The 19,648-nt window shown below is 40.9% G+C and overlaps 1 protein-coding gene across 4 annotated transcripts in view; it reads left to right on the top strand.

Annotated features, from left to right (window-relative positions):
• The window catches only part of cdk14 (cyclin dependent kinase 14), a 633,043-nt gene that overhangs the window by 461,585 nt on the left and 151,810 nt on the right, over positions 1-19,648 (top strand). For 3 of the 4 annotated variants that reach the window (XM_072253720.1, XM_072253724.1, XM_072253721.1), the window contains one exon: positions 8,029-8,168. In XM_072253720.1, coding sequence (XP_072109821.1) covers positions 8,029-8,168 — 140 coding nt within the window. Of the gene's footprint in view, positions 1-8,028; positions 8,169-19,648 lie in introns of those variants that run through there. The other variant, XR_011885468.1, reaches the window with a different exon arrangement.

Below are 19,648 nucleotides of genomic sequence, written 5' to 3'. Positions count from 1 at the left end.
AGGAGTGTTTCTGGCACCAGAATTGTGACAGCAGAACGACAGGAGAGAAGTTGGTCTTGTGCACAGTACAGATGCTGTCAATACTTGACACTTGATTTTAGTTATGGGGAATTGGCTTTTTAAAAATTCCTTCAAAGACATTAAAAGCAAAAGATATTTTCTTTCCATTTGTAGATTCTGACCACTAGCCAAGTTTTAGTTTTCTATCATTTGATCTTTCAGCAGCTCAAGGGAGCTCAGAAATGCTCTTGGTGATTTAACTTGAAAGACGGCTACATAGTAACTTATTCTAATTAGGCACTGTAATTACTTTACATTGGCATGGAGCTGAGCTGTGCTGCTGGTTCCAACAAGTCGATGTTGTTCCTTTGAGAGTTCAAATCTCACGGTGCTACTATTTTATGCTTCTTCACGGTTACCTCCAGGAACATAGGTAAAATATTTAATATTTTTTAGTACTCCAGTTGTACAAGATGGTTCATCTGGTTGATGTAGTAAGCAGCACATAACCAAAAAAGTTAATTTCCCAGTCAGTGCTGAGATAGTTGATGTATATCAGGGCATGTTTGATGTACTGTAGTTACTCTGTTATCCTCTGAGTCAGGGAGGAGAAAATCAGTAAAGTTCTATAGTCATTCTCTCATAGAAGACACCGATGGGTGAAATATTGTGCTTTGAAGAAAGATGCATGCACATACAGAACAAGGCATATTCTTCATTAGGTCAGCAATTTACCGAGCAATGCCCAAAACAGGAAGCAATAGAGTAAGCCTTTTATGTCTTATAATAAGCAACTACATAGCATTACATTAACACATGGCATAGTTGCTAATATCAGAACTTTGCATATTTACACCCAGACAATAAGCATGAAGAGTTCCTGATCTTTGAACTTTCAAGGAGCAATTATTCAATAATTAAAACATTCATTAAAATGTAGTATTTTATAATTATGAGAGGCTAATTGATATATGATATATTAATGTTGTTTAAAAATATTAGAACATTTTGGTCATTGCATGCATCTAGATAAGTGGATATCTTTTCAAAAATTTAAACAGAGTTATTGTTTGCTTCCTCACTAGTTATTTTTGTATTTGCTCAGTACAATCTGCTCAACAATAGAAACTCATCTGGACAAGGCAGGTTATCCATGATGAATGACCTTTGACTCTTCTGGCTCCAGGAGGTCATCTGTGCTTCGTATTTGGCAGAATGACGTGTAGCATTCCAGTAAATTCTTGGTGAAGCCCTGAATGAATAAATTAACCACACACCAGTTTCTATTTACATTTTAAAAAGAGGAAACCTTTTCAAATTCTTGACTTGAAGGTGTCTGCCAGAGTACAATTTATATGACATTACTGAAATGTTTATAGCACTGAGAATGCTTTCAAAGTTCAGATGAGATATTGCACTGAAGACAGCTGCATTTTACAGTGATTTAATAGAACAAACCATGTCTGCTTAAGAGCAGCTGTTCCCGATGACCATCTTTTAAAAAAATCAACTTTTCTGGGCTGAGCAAATTCCTTTAGGGATCAGCCTTTGCAGCCAAAGACAGGGAAAAATTACTAACTGTAGAGCATGCCAACCGTTCAGTTTAGCTACTTCTGTTTCTTGACGTATTCTGTCTCTTGTAAGTTCTGGCATGAGCCCAATCCATGAGGAAATAAATATGTGAAGAAACATTGCTGTGGAATGTTTTCCTTTTATCATAGGCCAGGTTGTACAGAACTTGCTATAAAATGTTAGTTAGTGACTAGCTAATAACTGTGGTCACAGGGTGGCCTTGCTTTAGAGTACCTGCTCTTGTGAGGTCAGACTGTATGAAATCAAGTTTGGACTTATAAGGACTGAGACTTAAAAATATCAGATTATATTTGTACAAAAGTGGTGATTATGCAAGTTCATTGATACCTACGATTTTTATTTTGCAAAACCACAAACCCAGGCACTTTCATTTGAAGGTTTCTCCAATGATCTGATATATTCTCTCTTACAGTCTTGGCCTGATAAGATTTATCCTATTACAAGTTAATACTTTATTTCTTTTTTTATGCTGAGTCATTTTAAGAAAGGGGTTATCTGTGGACATTTTCCAAAACATAAGAGAGGTGTCTTTGGTGAGTAATCAATTGTCGTTTTAATGCTGTATTTCTGCCTTGGGTGCTTGAGCAACAAATTCTGTGTCCTGTTTCTGAAGCACAGCTGCTAAGCAGGTAGGGAGATAGCAAACAAATGAGTGCTTGTAACATTCCGCATCTTCTCTTTCTCCTTCAAGCTTGGGCCACTAATGTTCCCTTAAAGATCTATTTCAGTTGATAGAAAGGGAATGTAACAAATAGGTCACATTGTGTTGAAAGTCAAAGGTGTGCTGGAAATCTGAAATAAAAACCAGAAAATACTGAAAAATCACAGCAGATCATGCAGCATCCATGGGAAGAGAGCAGAGTTCATGCATTGTTTCAACACCCTTTGACAGAACTAGGAAAGCAAAAATAAATAGGACTGTTTTTAGTTTATGTAAGAGGATGTTAGGCCTTTTTCCCTGTAGGACTGAGGCAGAGGGCGTCTGCTAACCAAACTGTTGAAATATCAGAATCAGGATTAATATCACTGGCACATGTTGTGAAATTTGCTGTTTTGCAGCAGCAGTACATTACAAAACATAATTAAAAAACTATAGATTACAGTAAGAAATATATATAAATTAAATTAAACAAGTAGTGCAAAGAGAGAGCAAACAAAAAGAAAATACTGAGGAGGTGTTATGGGCTCATGGTCCGTTCATAAATCTGATGGTGGAGGGAAAGAAGCTGTTTATGAAACGTTGAGCATGTGTCTTCAGACTCCTGAACCAACTTTCTCATGGTGGCAATGAGAAGAAGCCATGTCCTGAGTAATGGGGGGTCCTTAATGGTGGATGCCACCTTTTTAAGGCATGGCCCTTTCAAGGTCTCCTGGATGCTGTGGTGATTAATATCATTGGAATGTCATTGGAGAGACTCCGGAGGAGGTTCACGAGGATGATTCAGGGAATAAAGGGGTTAACATATGAGGTACATTTGGCAGCTTTGGGCCTGCACTCACTTGAATGTAGAAGAATGCATGGGGATCTCATTGAAAACTACCAAACGCTGAAAGGACTAGATAGGGTGGATGTGGAGAGGATGTTTTCAATGGTGGGTGTATCCCGAACTAGAGGGCACAGCCTCAAAATTGAGGTGCGACCTTTTAGAACAGAGATGAGGAGAAATGTTTTTAGCCAGAGAGTAGTGAATCTGTGAAATGCTCACATCCACAAATGATTGTGTCATATTAATTAAATGTGGTTTTCTTTCCTTTTATAAATCTGTTAACGTACCTCAATACTAATAATCTTTGCAAGCCATTCATCCATTCCCATACGAATTCCCATCTACAGACATTCATTTAACATGCTGCTAGCTTTCTTTCTGTGATGCTCTTCTTAAAAAGTGTAGTCTCATTTTCTCCCTGCCAATCCATGTGTTGGTGTGTGGCCAAGTGGTTAAGGCGTCGGTCTAGTGATCTGAAGGTCGTTAGTTCGAGCCTCAGCTGAGGCAGTGTGTTGTGTCCCTGAGCAAGGCACTTAACCACATATTGCTCTGTGATGACACCGGTGCCAAGCCCTTCCCCTGGACAATATCGGTGGCATGGAGAGGGGAGACTTACAGCATGTAAACCCTGGAAACCCTCCAAGGTGCAAATCCATGGTCTTACGGGACTGACGGATGCCTAAAAATACATAGGAACAATTCCAGAATCCTCAAAACCTTTAGAGGAATATGATAAGAGTATTTGCTAGCTCTAATACTACCTCTTTCTAAACTCTGGGATGTAAATCATTGAGTCCATTGGATTTATGAGCTTTCAAGATCAAATTCTCTAATAGCTTATTTTTGACTTGTTTCAGTTCTTCATATTTGTAGTTAGTTGATTAATAATTATTTAATTCCTCTGCCAGTTCCATATTCTGCATTGCAAGTTCTCCTGTCTTTGTCTGTAAACATCTCCCTCATTTGTCCTCACTTGCCTTTTCCCTTTTATATATTGTACTGAAGTTCTGAAAGGGTTTGGCAATCTAGATGCGGGGAGGATTTTCCCTGACTGAGGAATCTAGTTTGAAAATAAATGTAGATTATTTTGGACTGAAAGAGGATAGATTTCTTCACTCTGGAATGCTGAACCTGTGGAATTCACTACTCTGCTAAGTGTTGTGTTCACTCTGAACAGTTATCAGTAGATTTCTGAAAATTTAAGGAAAGCGAGATGCTGGGATAGTGCTAGAAGATAGCACTGGAGTGTCAGCCATTTTCTCAATGAATAGTTGAAGGGTCAGACAGTCTACCCCTCCCGTTTTTCATGTTCCAGTGTAGAAAGAGGCCACACTGCTCATTACATCCATTCCTGGCAAGAAATCGATTTTCAGCATTAACTGACTTCGATCCATTGTCGATTGTGTTTGTGGATTTCAGTACAATTCACAATTCCAAAAGCAATGTGAGCTTCTGTCTTTTCTATTCATGCAGGCAGTGAGTTTCAGAGCAACACACACAAAACACTGGAGGAACTCAGCAGGCCAGCCAGCATTGTACAGTCGACGTTTCGGGCCAAAATGTCGCATTTTGTGTGTGTTGCTCAGATTTCCAGCATCTGCAGATCTTCTTTTGTTAGTGAGTTTCCGATACCTGTTGCTCTAGTGGAAAATAAACTTCTCACTTCTTTAAACTTGCTGCCGGTTACTTTTAATCTGCAACCCCTATTCATTGACCATTCTGCTTTAGGAAGTATGTTCTTTCCATCCACTAAAATAAGCTTCTTGTTATTTTATACACCTCAGTTAAATCTCCACTGTCTCTTTTCCAAAGCAATCAAATCCAGCCGAGCTAGTGTTTTGTCATAAGTAAAATGCTCCCTGGCAACATTTTCATAAATCCACTCTGTGCCTTCTATGCTGCTTCCTGTAGTGTGGTGACCGGAATATACACGGTGTTTCAGTTGTGGCCTAGTTAATATTTTATACAATTCTAATATGACTACCGTGCTTTCCATTCTAAGACTCCCCCTGCAGGGTGAAGTATTCTGAATATTTAACTTTCTGTTTCTCAGGCCACATCCATAGCTGATGCCTTCTTTAAGCATCTTATTAATTTCTTCTGCTACCTTAAGGATCTTGTGGGTCATGCACTCAAGTATCCTTCTGTTTTTTTTAACCTTGTTTTTAATATCCATTGTCTATTGTGCATTCTTTGTCATATTTGCCCTCAATTAATGCAATCAATTAAATATCAACAGTTGAATTAAAGTTTACAATACTAAATTGATGATGCCCCAGCTTTAGCTATTACAGCCAGTGAAACAACCTTTCAATACTAACTCTACTTTCTTAATTATGTTGAAGTGTTATTCTTGTTGTTAAAATTCATATTGCAAACATGTGTTGGACTTGTTGAGACATAATAAGGAGTTTGAAACATTTGAAAAGCTACCAGGAGAAGTAATGAACAGTCATTGAAAACTGCTACTCATATTAAACTGAAAGGATTAGGGAAATTGCTCACTTATTTCAAACGATTCCACTTGATAATTAATATGGCCATTGCAAAAAAAATGATCTATCAGTGCACAGTATGAGGTTCCCTGAGCAGGTCTCTCTACCAGTGAGACACCTTCTTAGCAATCCCTTGGGTTTGACTTGCTGCTTCTTTGGGATTGTGGGTTCTGAGTTGGTTATTAAGGTCAGAAGGGAACTGCATTTCTTCCGCAAATGGGGCAGGAGATGCTTGACAAATGAGAAAAATGGTTAGCTTGTGAAATGTTCAGCTCCTTCCATTTCAAAAGCAAAGGTCGCTGTAGGTTCCCAGTATATGGCCTTGAGGTCGTGGGTACCTGGAATGCATTGCCTGGGGTGGTGTTACAGGCAGGTACATTAGAGATGTTTTAGAGATGTTTGGATAGGGACATGAATGTGAGGATAATGGAAGGATATGGGTGTTGTTTAGGCCAGAGGGAATTAGTTTAGTTGGTTATTTGGTTTGGCACATCACTATGGGCTGAAGGCCCTGTTGCTGTTCTATGTTCTATATTCACTCCTGGAGTAATGTGTTGGTTTTGGTTTCCCTATTTCAGGAAGGGCATACTTGCCTTGGCAATGCTGCAAAGGCTCACTGTATTAATTTGGTATGAGGAGTGTTGTTTTGTAAGGAAGTATTGAGTACAATGTGTGCATGTTCCCTGGAATTCATAAAGATGAGAGTTAGTCTTAGTGAAATATACAAAAATCCGGAAGAGCTTGACTAGTAAGATGTTGGCAGGTGAATCTAGACCTCTGTGCTGTCCATATTTGAATTACAACATGGAAGAAAGTGACTTCATCTCTTCCGGTCTATGCCAGCTCACAGAGCAATCCAATTCTCCATTAGTATTTGCAGTGAATTTGTTACTTGCTGTTTTTTAATGTGTCAGTATGGACCTTCTCTTCAGAAACTCTCACCTTACCACTCTTGTGCATTTCTTCCAAAGTAATCCATTTCTTCTGAAAAATTTAAGTGGCTGTATTATTTTCCATTGTTGCTGTGACTGTATGAAAAGGATATATACTAGACCAGACTATTGAATTTTTTTTCAATATAAGTGTACTTTTGTATCTTTTTTCATACGAGAATAACACAGGAGGGATGTAAGTGACAAACCAGCAAGTACCGTTTCAAACATATGGAGCTGTTAGAATACTTTGGGAGATTTTGCTTTCCATTATGGGATAAGGAAATGTGGTTAAAGGAATTATGCCTTTTATGATTCATATAATATATGGTGGATTTAAGCTAAGCGTAATGTGGATCACGCCTACATTTATAAGCATACATCCAACAAACTATGCAGTTGTTGGTTCTTCAATTATATAATTAATATAAGTGATGACAAGTTTGAGATTGATAGGGGTGATTAAAATCATCACACTGTCAGCTTGACGTTTACTGATATTTTGACTGGCATTCCATTTGTAGGAGCAGTCATGAGAAAAATTCCCAACCAACCTGAAGTAAAAGTTCATTAGGGATTATAAAGGAGAAGACTACAAGGAAATGGTGTTAAGTGTCACAGTTGTTCAGTTTTGGAGCTTTGAAGCCAAGGCTGTCAGTTAGCTTTGGAAAAACTTTTCTGGCATGAGGTTACTGATTGAAAATGTATGTATTTATAGATGTGGTTGTTTTTGAACCTAGCCACAGATAAAATTCCAACAGTCTGCAACAAAGTCTCTTTCATGTGCAAGAAACATGTTCTCACAATTTGGAACATGTGCAGATATCATCAAAAGATTTGGGTAGATTATAGGGCATGTAAACACATGGAGGGAAATCGATCCAGGGAGGAGCTCTGACTGGCAAAGGAAATGTGGGAAAATGTGGAAATTAATTATCCTGCTTTAATGTGCAGAAACATTATCAAAAAAAAAAGCGCTTTGTGAGTCCCTTTTCTACTTAATGCTATTTTTCTAGGATTAAGAGGTGAATTATATTGATGTAAAGTTAAAAATGCTGGACTGTTTTTTTGGCATGTGCAATTTTCCCCCAACACTTTGGTTTATAAACCAGCCTAAGAAGTTATACCAATTATTTAGACTAATTGTTAATTACCGGACTATTTTCATGCTTGTGAAAATTCTATTCTTTGGCTTCCAACAAATTTTCTAGATAGATTCATGAGCAAACTACAGTAGAAAACCGTGGAGGTCCATTTGTCCCTCATGTTTTGGGAATTTTGAGATAATGTAATATAGTTGATGCTTTTGTGGTGTTCTGATAACTTTATATTCAGATATTTTGCTTGATAAGCACTGCTTCTTTAAACATGCAAATCATTTGCACAACACTTCACTTATATATTACTAATTTCTTCATAGTCTCTACAGCTGGTTCCATTTACATTAAACTATTGTGTTGGGTGACACTATAGTATGCCTTGCAAATAGAAATAATATCCTTTTGCACTTTTATGTTTCAGACTAGATTATGTGGCCCATGCTGAAGATCTTGCCTCCAAACTTCTACAGTGCTTCCCAAAGAAAAGACTGTCAGCTTTATCGGCACTGAATCACGAGTATTTCAGTGATCTTCCTCCGCGGCTGTGGGAACTCTCAGACAGTAAGTATGATACCAGCTGTAGTCGGGTTCAACACAATGTATGTTTCACATAAATGGCCATTATGGAAAAATTTCCTGTTCAAATAATTGCAAACCCCTTTTTTTAAACAAGGTAGCACTTTTTGAAGCTTGTTCATGTGGTAATAAGCATGAGAAAAATAGAAATACTAACAAAGAATTGTTAATTTGCTATTATTTTTCCTATGAATAATATTTCCTATTAAAACATAAACTGGGCAAATAATTGAGAAGCAAACAGGTTTCATTTCAGTTGCTAGAAGTTTCTTTTTCTAAAAGTCTTGATGAGATTTGATCAAAGTAAAATCACATTGTAATATCACTGCAATACTAAGCATGCCCTGTTTATAAATTTAAGAAAATGCATATTGCAACAGGGTTGTCAGATAAAGATCATGAGGATTGAATGATGCAACCACAGAGGAGGAGAGGATCCAAGACTGGAAGCAGCTGCACTGGCCCTGGATCAGTTACCTGCATGTCTCCTAGGAGAAATGTAACTCGGAGGTCTAGATCCAAGTGGCACCTGATTTTGATGGCTCCTTAGTGACTCCAGATGTTCTGGTTATATTTGCCAAGATTATAGTGTTTTTAGTCATACAATTACTGCTAGCACTAATTTAGAGTTTCTTTCTACCCCTGGCAACCAGTATATTATGTCAATCTGTAGTCAAATGAAGGGTGATAAGTTCAAGTTTCTAGAGACGGTTGACTGTGCAGCAAAACGTCTATAGCAAGAGTGAGTTCACCAGAGTAACGGATAAAGTGCAATTCATTGTCAGTCCAAACGAAGTCTGTTCATTCTTTATGGAAGTAGATTATTTCATAAAGAATCTTTAGTACTATATTTCAAAACAAACTATGATCCTGGGAGTCAATGACTCCATCTGCAACTATACTCTTGACTCCCTGACCAGTAAGGTGGCAACGTCTCCCCTATGATTCCAAACATTGGTGCTCCGTAAGGTTGCATCCTCAACCCCCTATTCTACTCCCTGTGCACACAACTGTGTTGCCAGATGATGCTCTAATTTCATCTACCTGCTTGCAGATGATACCAGCGTGGTGGTCCATATCTCAAACAGCAATGAATTGGAGTGCAGGAAAGAGGTAGAGAACTCAGTAACATGTTATCATGACAACAACCTTTCTCTCAATCTCAGCAAAACAAAAGAGCTGGTCATTGACTTCAGAAAGGGGTGCAGTGCACATGGTCCTGTCTAAATCAATGGTGTGGAAGTCGAGACGGTTGAGAACTTCAAGTTCCAAAGAATAAACGTTACTAATAGCCTGATCTGGTCCAACCACATTGAAGTCACAGTCAGCTCTACTTCCTCGGGAGGCTGAAAACTCTTACCAACTTTTATCAGTGTACCATAGGAAGTGCCCTATCTGGATGCATAGTGGCTTGGTGTGGCAACTACTTTGCACGTGATTGCAAGAAACTGCAGAGCAATGTGGACACAGCTCAGCACATCACGAACACCAGTTTCCCATCTGTGTGTTCTGTCTATACTTTACACTACCTCAGTAAAGCAGCAAGCATAATCAAAGATTCTACCACCCCAGACATTTTCTCTTCTCTTTCCACCCATCAGGCAAAAGATACAAAAACCTGAAAGCAAGCAAGACCAGGCTGAAGGAGAGCTTCTGCTCCATTATTATAAGACTATTAAATAGTTCCCTAATACAATAAGATAGGCTCTTGACTTCAGAGTCTGCTTTATTGCACTTTATTGTTTACCTGTACTTTCTCTATAACTATTACACTTTATTCCACACTGTTATTGTTTTATCCTGTTCGACCTCAATGCACTGTGTAATGAATTGATCTGTATCAACAGTATGAAGACAAGCTTTTCACTGTATCTTGGTACATGTGACAACAGTAAACCAATTTCTAATCCAATTCTGAAGTTAAAATAATACAGGTCCCCCCCCCATCTGAAAGTAGAGCGTTCCTGTGAAACCGTTCGTAAGCCGAAATGGCGTAAAGCGAAGAAGCAGTTACCATTAATTTATATGGGAAAAATTTTTGAGCGTTCCCAGATCCAAAAAATAACCTACTAAATCATACCAAATAGCACATAAAACCTAAAAAAAAAAAGCACGTACACGCATACGCACGCACCTGCCCGCGCAAGGCTTCACGGTCGTGGTAGTCTTTCTCGGGGTAAACACAAGTTTAAAGTGGGCACCTTTTCTCTATATAAAGTAGAAATAATGTATGTACAGTGTAGTTTCACTTACCAGAATGGGGAGATTTAGCCAAAAACTAATTTGTAGAAAAAAAAATTGGCATGTACACGCATGCGCGCACACCTGCCCGCACAGGGCTTCACGGTCATTGTAGTCTTCCTCAGGGTAAACACAAGTTTAAAGCCAGTGCCTTTTTTCATAAAAGCAAAAATTCCCTTTGGATTTCTTTCAGTTAGCGAAAACAGGTACTAATTTAGGTCTTTCGTAAAAGCGAAGTGGCATAAAGCGAACTTTTGTAAAGCAGGGGACATCTGTAGTCAGTTATAAATATACCTTCATTGCATGACTTGGTTCACCTGAATGTATTGAGATACAGTGTTGCCCTTAAGATGAAATATTTTCCAAATGTGAAATGATATGTCATTCTTTACAGAAACACCTTCACAAACTATTGAAGTGTTGATCTACCCAAATACAGATCACGTTAACTTCTCCAATTCTGATCGAATGTTTATTGCACTAGATTACTCCATGATTACTCTGTCAGAGACAAAGGAGATGAACATGGAATTGAGCATTAGCAAGAAATGAAAGCATCTATTAAAGTCTGTTTTGTACTACTATTAGAGACTAACCACCCCCCAGTGTTCAAATATACCCAAAGACTAGGCCTTCTCAGCCATCTGTGGCAATGAATTCCACAAAATCGCCACCCTCTGGCTGACAAAGTTCCTCTTTATCTCTGTTGTTAAGGGACGTCCTTAAATTCTGAGACTGTGCCCTCTGGTCCTTCAATTCCCTCACTAAAGGAAGCATTCTCTCCATGTCCACTCAATTCTATGCCATCAATATTCGATGATATCCCCCCTCATTTTTCTAAACTCCAATGTGTACAGGCCCAGAACTGTCAATAGCTCCTCATAGAATACGTTAATAATTTCATTTCCAGCATCATTCTTGTGAACCTCCTCTATACTCTCACTAATGCCAGCACATCCTTTCTAAGATAAGGGGTCCCAACTGCTCACATTACCCTAAGTGCGGTCTGACTAATGCCTTAAAAGCCTGATCATTACACCTTAGAATTTCGACTCCCAAGTCCCTTTGTACTTCTGGTATCTGAATTTGATCGGCATTTAGAGTATAGTCTGCACATTTATTCCTTCTACCAAAGTGCGTGACCATACTCTTCCCTACACTGTATTCCATCTGTCATTTCTCGTCCATTCTCCCAATCTGCCAAAGTCCTTCTGTGGACTACTTTTTTTAAGCTATTCAAAAACTAACAAACATTGATGCTTGTTGTGACAATGTAAGAAAAATTAGAGCAAATAGTACACATTATCTTTGAAGAGACATTTATGTACAGACTGCCACGTGTGTTCTGGTTACAATGCTGTTGGATGGGAAATCACTTAATCTACCTCCAGAGCAAAGAAGGTTTAATGGAGAGCAACTTTGGGTACAAATTTATGTTTGGATTGTCTTGTGTATCTGTCTGTCTTCTGTATCCTTCACAAGCAAATTTATCGAAAACCCATTACTGTAATTTATGTGAAGAATGATTGAATTGTCAAATCATCTAGAGAAGAGTAGATTATATTGTTTATTCTCTGACTTTGCCTAGGTTGTTTTTGTTTATTGGGATACAGCATGGAATAGGGCCTTCCAGCCCTTCGATCCGCATTGCCCAGCAACCCCACATTTAAACCTAGCCTAATCATGGGACAATTTACACTGACCAATTACCCTAACAACTGCTATGTCTTTGGATTGTGGGAGGAAATCGGACTTGTTATTGTCTTCAGACCGATGACGTGAGCTCAACTTTATTGAGGCTACCAGAATCTTAAGTAGAACAAATGTGATGTGGATTATTCTCCTAGTATAAGACCTAAAGTTGTACATATTTTGGTGCATAAAAATGTTGTCAGAACTTTAAAGTTATGGAGACTATGTAAATATTTGGAAGTAGAAGGCTTTCATTACTTGCCTTAGATGTGGAGTAAGGCCTGTTATTCACGGGCAAGCTTACGTTACTTGCCTTTCCATTCAGAAAAACAGGATGGTTAGCATCAATACTGGAGGGGAACCAGTATCCTCCTCGGCAGTTTGCGAGTGCTACTAGCGAAGCAGGGGGATGCGACAGCAAGTGGTCAGGTTGAGGACAAGAAAGATGGTGTGACAAGAAAGACAGAAGGGAAGGAGAACAAGGAACATGCTAATGAACATGTTGCATCTGATGGGCCAAAATTTGTATATTCCAAATACTACGAGTATTATGGGGAGGAAGAATGAACTTGAAACAAGTTATGAAAAGGTGCAGAAACAACAGAATTGCCATAATGGAGGACTTTAACTTCCCCAGTAATGACTGGAACTTCCTTCATATGAGAAGCTTAAATGGGACAGGATTTCTTTAGTGCATCCAAGAGGGTTTCTTGAAACAGGGAATAGAGAATCGAACTACAAGCAAGAAAATATTAGACCTGGTTTTAGGAAATGAGCCAAGCCAGGTGATTTACGAAATTGTGGGTGAACATTTTGAAAATAGCGACCACAACTCACTATGTTTAAGATAGTTAAGCAAGGATAAAATTTGGATCTTACCAGAAGGTACTAAATTGAATGAGGGCAAGTACTGATGGCATAAGACAAGAGTTAAAAGGTGTTGATTGGGAGCAGCTGCTGTCTGACACATGAGAGTTGAGTAAAGACCAGCTGATCAGAATTCAAGATTGGCGTGTTCCAGTAAGGAGTAAGGACAAGGGTGGTAAGAGAACCTTGGATGACCTGGAACATCCTAAATTTAGTCAGGAAGGAAAAGGAAGTATATGTAAGTTTTGGACGCTAAAGTTAGTCTGGGCACTTGTGGAATATAAAGCTAGCAGGAATGTGCTGAAGCAGTCAATGAAATTGCCTTGGTGAACAGGATCCAAGGAGAATCCCAGGGTGGTTTATAAAGAAGATAACTATGGAAAGGGTAGGTCCACTCAAAGATAAAGGAAAGAATTTGTGCTTGGAGTCAGAGCAAGTGTATGAAGTATTAAATGAGTACTTTGCAGCAGTGTTTAACAAGGAGAAAGGTTAAGAACTAGGTTGTCCAAAGAAGACAGAAAGTCGAGATGGAATGCTGTTATTTTAGCTGCAGGTCTATAAGCAGTGCAGTTCCACAAGAATCTGTTGTTTGTAGTATACAGTACATCAGTGATTTAGATAAAAATGTAGATAGGTGGATTAACAAGTTTGCAGAGGATACCAAGATTGATGAAGTTGCAGTCAAGTCAAATAAGTTCAAGTTTCACACATCAAAATTGCTGGTGAACACAGCAGGCCAGGCAGCATCTCTAGGAAGAGGTACAGTTGACATTTCAGGCTGAGACCCTTCGTCAGGACTAACTGAAGGAAGAGCTAGTAAGAGATTTGAAAGTGGGAGGGGGAGGGGGAGATCCGAAATGATAGAAGAAGACAGGAGGGGGAGGGATGGAGCCAAGAGCTGGACAGTTGATTGGCAAAGTGGATACCAGAGGATCATGGGACAGGAGGCCCAGGGAGAAGGAAAAGGGGGAGGGGGGGGAAACCCAGAGGATGGCCAAGGCGTATAGTCAGAGGGACAGAGGGAGAAAAAGGAGAGTGAGAGAAAGAATGTGTGTATATAAATAAATAACGGATGGGGTACGAGGGGGAGGTAGGGCATTAGTGGAAGTTAGAGAAGTCAATGTTCATGCCATCAGGTTGGAGGCTACCCAGACGGAATATAAGGTGTTGTTCCTCCAACCTGAGTGTGGCTTCATCTTTACAGTAGAGGAGGCCGTGGATAGACATGTCAGAATGGGAATAGGATGTGGAACTAAAATGTGTGGCCACTGGGAGATCCTGCTTTCTCTGGCGGACAGAGCATAGGTGTTCAGCAAAACGATCTCCCAGTCTGCGTCAGGTCTCGCCAATATATAGAAGGCCACATCGGGAGCACCGGACGCAATATATCACCCCAGCCGACTCACAGGTGAAGTGTCGCCTTACCTGGAAGGACTGTCTGGGGCCCTGAATGGTGGTAAGGGAGGAAGTGTAAGGGCATGTGTAGCACTTGTTCTGCTTATAAGGATAAGTGCCAGGAGGGAGATGAGTGGGGAGGGATGGGGGGTGGGGACAAATGGACAAGGGAGTCGCGTAGGGAGCGATCCTTTATTGTCATCTGACGGTACAACCAAAATTAAACAATATTCCTCCAGATCACGGTGCACCACAATACACCCAGCACATAAAATAAAATATTGCCACAAATAGGTTAATATAATATAATTCAAAATGCACATGAAGTGCGCAGCATAGATAAACAGCAAACAGCTTGTGAGTATTCATGAGTGTCACAGCCTGAGGGAAGAAACTGTTACCCAGTCTGGCAGTCCTAATACTGATGCTACTGTACCTCCTTCTTGACGGTAGTGGATCAAAGAGATTGTGAGATGGGCGGTTGGGGTCTTCAATGATACTTTGGACCCTTTCTATACAACGTCCCAGTAAGAGTCACAAATAGGGGGAAGGGGGCCCCAGCGATCCCCTTTGCAGTGTTTACTATCCTCAGACTCTTGCAGTCCGATGCCTTCTAGCTTCCGTAGAGCACAACGATGCAGGCAGACAGGACACTTGATGGTGCTCCTGTAGAAAGTTGTTAATGTGGGAGTGGGGAGCCCTGCATGCCTCAATTTCCTCAGCAAGTGTAGAGACTGCTGGGTCTTCTTGACTAATGAGGTGTTGTGGGTCCAGGTTAGATCATCTGTTATGTGCACATCAAGGAAATTTGTGCTGTTCACCCTCTTCACGGCAGAGGCATCGATATGCAATGGAGAGTGGTTGACCAGGACCTTTCTGAAGTCCACAGTCATCTTGTTTGTCTTGTCCACATTGAAACCCAAGGTTTTGTTCTCACACCATTTAACAAGCCTCTTTACCTCCTCTCTGTATGCCCACTCATCATTGTTGCCAGTGAGGCCAACCACTGTTCTGTTGTCAGTGAACTTGATGGTGTGGTTTGAGCTGGATCTGGCAGTGCAGTCTTGAGTCAACTGCATGAATAGCACCCTCAGTGTGATTGATCATGAGATATTGCTGCCAACGTGGATTGACTGGGGTCTTTCTGTTAAGAAGCCCCAGCTCCAGGTACAGAGAATGGTGTTGTGCCCCAATGATGATAAACACCAAGCTGAAGTCAATGAACAACGTCCTGGCATATGAGGCATCGTTTTCTAGGTGGGACAGGTTGAAGTGGAGGGCTGATGCTATGGCATCATCCGTGGACCAATTTGAGCAGTAGGTGAACTGGAAAGGGTCCAATATAACTGAAAGGTGGGATTTTATATATTCCATTACCAGCTGCTCAAAGTACTTCATGACTTTTGACTTCAGTTCCACTGGGCAGTAGTCACTTAGGTCAGTTACTGTCTCTCTATTGGACTCCAGAATGATAGTAGTTGCCTTGAAGCCTGCAGAAACAGAGGTTTGTTGCAAAGAGACACTAAAAATGCCCATCAGGACCTCCGTTAGATGGACTGCACAATTCCTCAGAACCTGAGCAGGTATGTTGCACGGCCCCGCTGTTTTGTGTGGATTTACCCTGTCTAAGATCCTCCTCATCTCGGCTATGGCCAGACAGGGTGCCTATTCCTCATGCGGGAAGAGAGCTTTCCTCTTGTCACATCATTCATTGCATCAAGTTGTGAATAGAATGCATTCGGCCTATCAGGCAGGGAGGTGTTGGTGACAGGGTAGACTTGTAATCTGTTATGGCTTGTATACCTTTCACATGCATCGTGTGCCCTCGGTATCACAAAGGTATATGTAAATTTTCTGTGAGTACTCTTGCTTCGCCTTACCAATGGCATGGAAGAGCATGGCTCTTGCTGACCTTAGAATTGTCTTATCCCCCAGTTTGAAGGCAGCGTCACCATCCCTAAGCAGTGCACAAACCCTTGCAGTCAGCCGGGGTTACACACACAAAATGCTGGAGACCAGGCTGCATCTATGGAAAAGAGTTAACAATCTATGTTTCAGATCGAGACCCTTCATCAGGACTGGAAAGAAATAGGAGAAATTAGAATAATAGCGTGGGGGAGGTGAGGATAAAGTACAAGGTGATATAGGGCCCTGAATGGTAGTGAGGTAGGAAGTGTAGGGGCAGGTATGGCACTTATTCTGCTTGCAAGGGTAAGTAGCAGGAGGGAGATCAGTGGGGAGGGACAAATGTCAAGGGAGTCACATAGGGATAGTGGAAAGTGGTGAGGAGGGTAAGATGTGTTTGGTGGTGGGATTTGGTTGGAGATGCAGAAGTTACAGAGAATTACGTGCTGGACATGGAGGATCATGGGGTGCTATGTGAGGACAAGAGGAACCCTATAGCTGGGGAGAGGGAAGATGTGCATGAAGTGGAAAAGATGCAGTTGAGAGCAGTGTTGATGGTGGAGAAAGGGAAGCCCTTTTCTTTAAAGAAGGAGGACATCTCAGTAGTTCTGGAATGAAAAGCCTCACCCCAAGAGCAGATGTGGCGATGGAGGAACTGAGAGAAGGGGATAGCATTTTTACAGTTAACAGGGTTGGAAGAGGTTTAGTCCAAGTAGCTGTGATAATCAGTGGGTTTATCAATGATATCAGTAGACAGACTGTCTCCAGAGATGGAGACAGAGAGATTGAAAAAGGGAGGGAGATGTTGGAAATGGACAAAGTAAATTTGAGGGTAGGGTGGAAGTTGGAAGCAAAGTTGATAAAATTGTTGAGCTCAGCATGGGTGCAGAAAGCAGCACCCATGCAGTCGCTGATGTAGCGTAGGAAGAGTTGGGCAGTGATACCTGTGTAGGCTTGGAACATGCACTGTTCCATGTAGCTGACAAAAAGACAGGTTATAGTTGGAACTCGTGCGAATGCCCATGCCTACACCTTTGGTTTGAGGGAAGTGGGAGGAGCCAAAGTAAAAATAATTAAGAGTGAGGACCAGTTCTATCAGACAGAGGAGTGTTGGGGGGGCGGTGCGGGACTGGTTGGGTCTGCTGTCCAGAAAGAAGCAGAGAGCTTTAAGGCCCTCCTGATAGGGGATGGAGGTGTATAGGGACTGGACATCCCTAGTGAAAAAGAGACATTCAGGGCCAGGGAACATAAAGTAATTGGAAAGACCAAGAGCATGTGAAGTGTCACAGATGTAGGTAGGAAGGTATTAAAACCGGGGGGTGGGGGGGTGGGGTGAAGAAACAGAATTGAGGTATGCAAGTATAAGTTGGTGGGGCAGGAACAAGCAGAAAATAAGGATCTACTTTGACAGGCAGGCTTCTGAATCTTGGGTAGGAGGTAGAAATGGGAGTTGTGGGGTAAGGGATCTATGAGGTTGGTGGCAGTGGATGGCAGATCCCCGGAGTTATTACGATCAGCTATGGTTCTGATTTGCACTGGCAGTGTAGTGTTTATCACAGTAACATCCATAATTCATTTTCTTATGTAGCCAGTCATGGATCCTGCATATTCATCAGTGTTGACGAGATGATTATAGGCAGCTGCCTCCCTGGATATGCTCCGGTCCACGCTTTTGAAACAGTTCTGCAGGGTTGAGGTGACACCTTTTGATCTCCCTGTAAACTGGTTTGACTTGTTTAACCAGTGGTCTGTTTGCAGGGATTAGTAAAATGGATATGTGATGTTAGGTATCTGAGAGCAGGGTGGGGGAGAGGGTCAGCTTTCGAGGTGCCACGAATGCTGATATAGACTGGGTACAGTACATTCTCTCCTCTGGATGAGAAATTGACGTGCTGGTAGAACTTTGGCAGGACTGTTTTTAAGTTGGCATTAACTCACAAGCAACAATAAAGAAACCATCCAGTGAGTAGCTTGGAGGTCGCAGACGTCACCATAGATCTGCTGCAGCGCTTCCCCAGCACTAGCAGGAAGTAAACAGCAACAATCACAATGGCAGTGAACTCCCTTGGTAAGTAGAAGGGCTTGCATTTCACCATTAAAAATCTGTAGTGAGCAGAGGGCCATTGCTGCTGAGTTTACACACCAGTTCTTACTGACACAGCTACACCAACCTCCTCCGCGGGTCTTGACAAAGGTCGCAGCATTTCTGTCCACCCAAAAGAAGATTAGGCCAAATTTGGAGTGGTGTCCTAGAGCCATGTTTCAGTCAGGACGAGCGTGTAAAAGTCCCTCATCTCCCACTGACCCGGATGCAGGTAGAGGTAGTCCAGTTTATTTTCTAGCAATTGTACAATAGTTAGTAGATCATCGGGAGCATGGCAGTTAGTGAGTAGAATTGTTGGGTATTGTAGACAGTGTATCGAAGAGTAGAGTGGGATTTATATCAGTTATAGATATGGGCACAGAAGTGGCAGATAGAGTTTAAGCTGAGCAAGTTGAGGTGTTGTATTTTGGAAGATCAAATTGAAGGAGAAAGTATACAGTTAATGGTTAATAGTTAATGGAAGGTTGTAAATGTACCTTATTATTTGTTGATTTATTTGTGGTAATATCACTATGTGTTGTGTGTGAGTTCTACATGCATAATGTGTTGTGTACCTTAGTCTGGAGGAACTTTGTTTCATTTGGCGGTATGAATGTATATGGTTGAATTGCAATAAACTTGAACTTGTAGGCCCCTCCATAGAATTGAGGTGTAGAGAGATTTTGGGGTCCAGGTCCTTGGTTCACTGAAGGTGGCTGTACAAGTGGATGAGATGGTAAGGAAGGTGTATGGCATGCTTGCTTCACTGGTAGGTTGTTGAGTACAATCATGCTACAGCTATCATAAAACCTCAGTTAAACCACTTACTGTATATGTACAGTTCTACTCACCCCATTATAGAAAGGATGGGGAGATTGTGGAAAATGTTTTACCGGGATCCAGCCTGGATTAGAGGGTATGGGTTATAAAGATTTGTTGGACAAACTTATGTTGTTTGCCCTGGAGCATCAAACACTGAGGGGAGACATGATAAGAATTTTTTTTAATTATGAGCGACACAGATAATCTTTTTCCCAGGGTATAAATGTCAAACACCAGAGGACATACCTTTAAGGTTAGATGGGGGGTGGGTGCATTTAAAGGCAAATTGAGGGGCAAGTTTTTTTTTACACAGACTGGTAGGATCACCAGGTGAAGTGCTAGAATCAGGCAGTTAGGTGTAGTAAAGGGGCTTTTAGATAAACACATGAATGTGAAGGGAATGGTGTAATATAAATGATAAACAGGAGTAAACTTTATAAATCGGCAGTAATATCAGCAA

Source organism: Mobula birostris, chromosome 3 (genome assembly GCF_030028105.1).
Source record: "Mobula birostris isolate sMobBir1 chromosome 3, sMobBir1.hap1, whole genome shotgun sequence".
Lineage (NCBI taxonomy): Eukaryota > Metazoa > Chordata > Chondrichthyes > Myliobatiformes > Myliobatidae > Mobula > Mobula birostris.
This window is presented reverse-complemented; position numbering and strand designations above follow the sequence as displayed.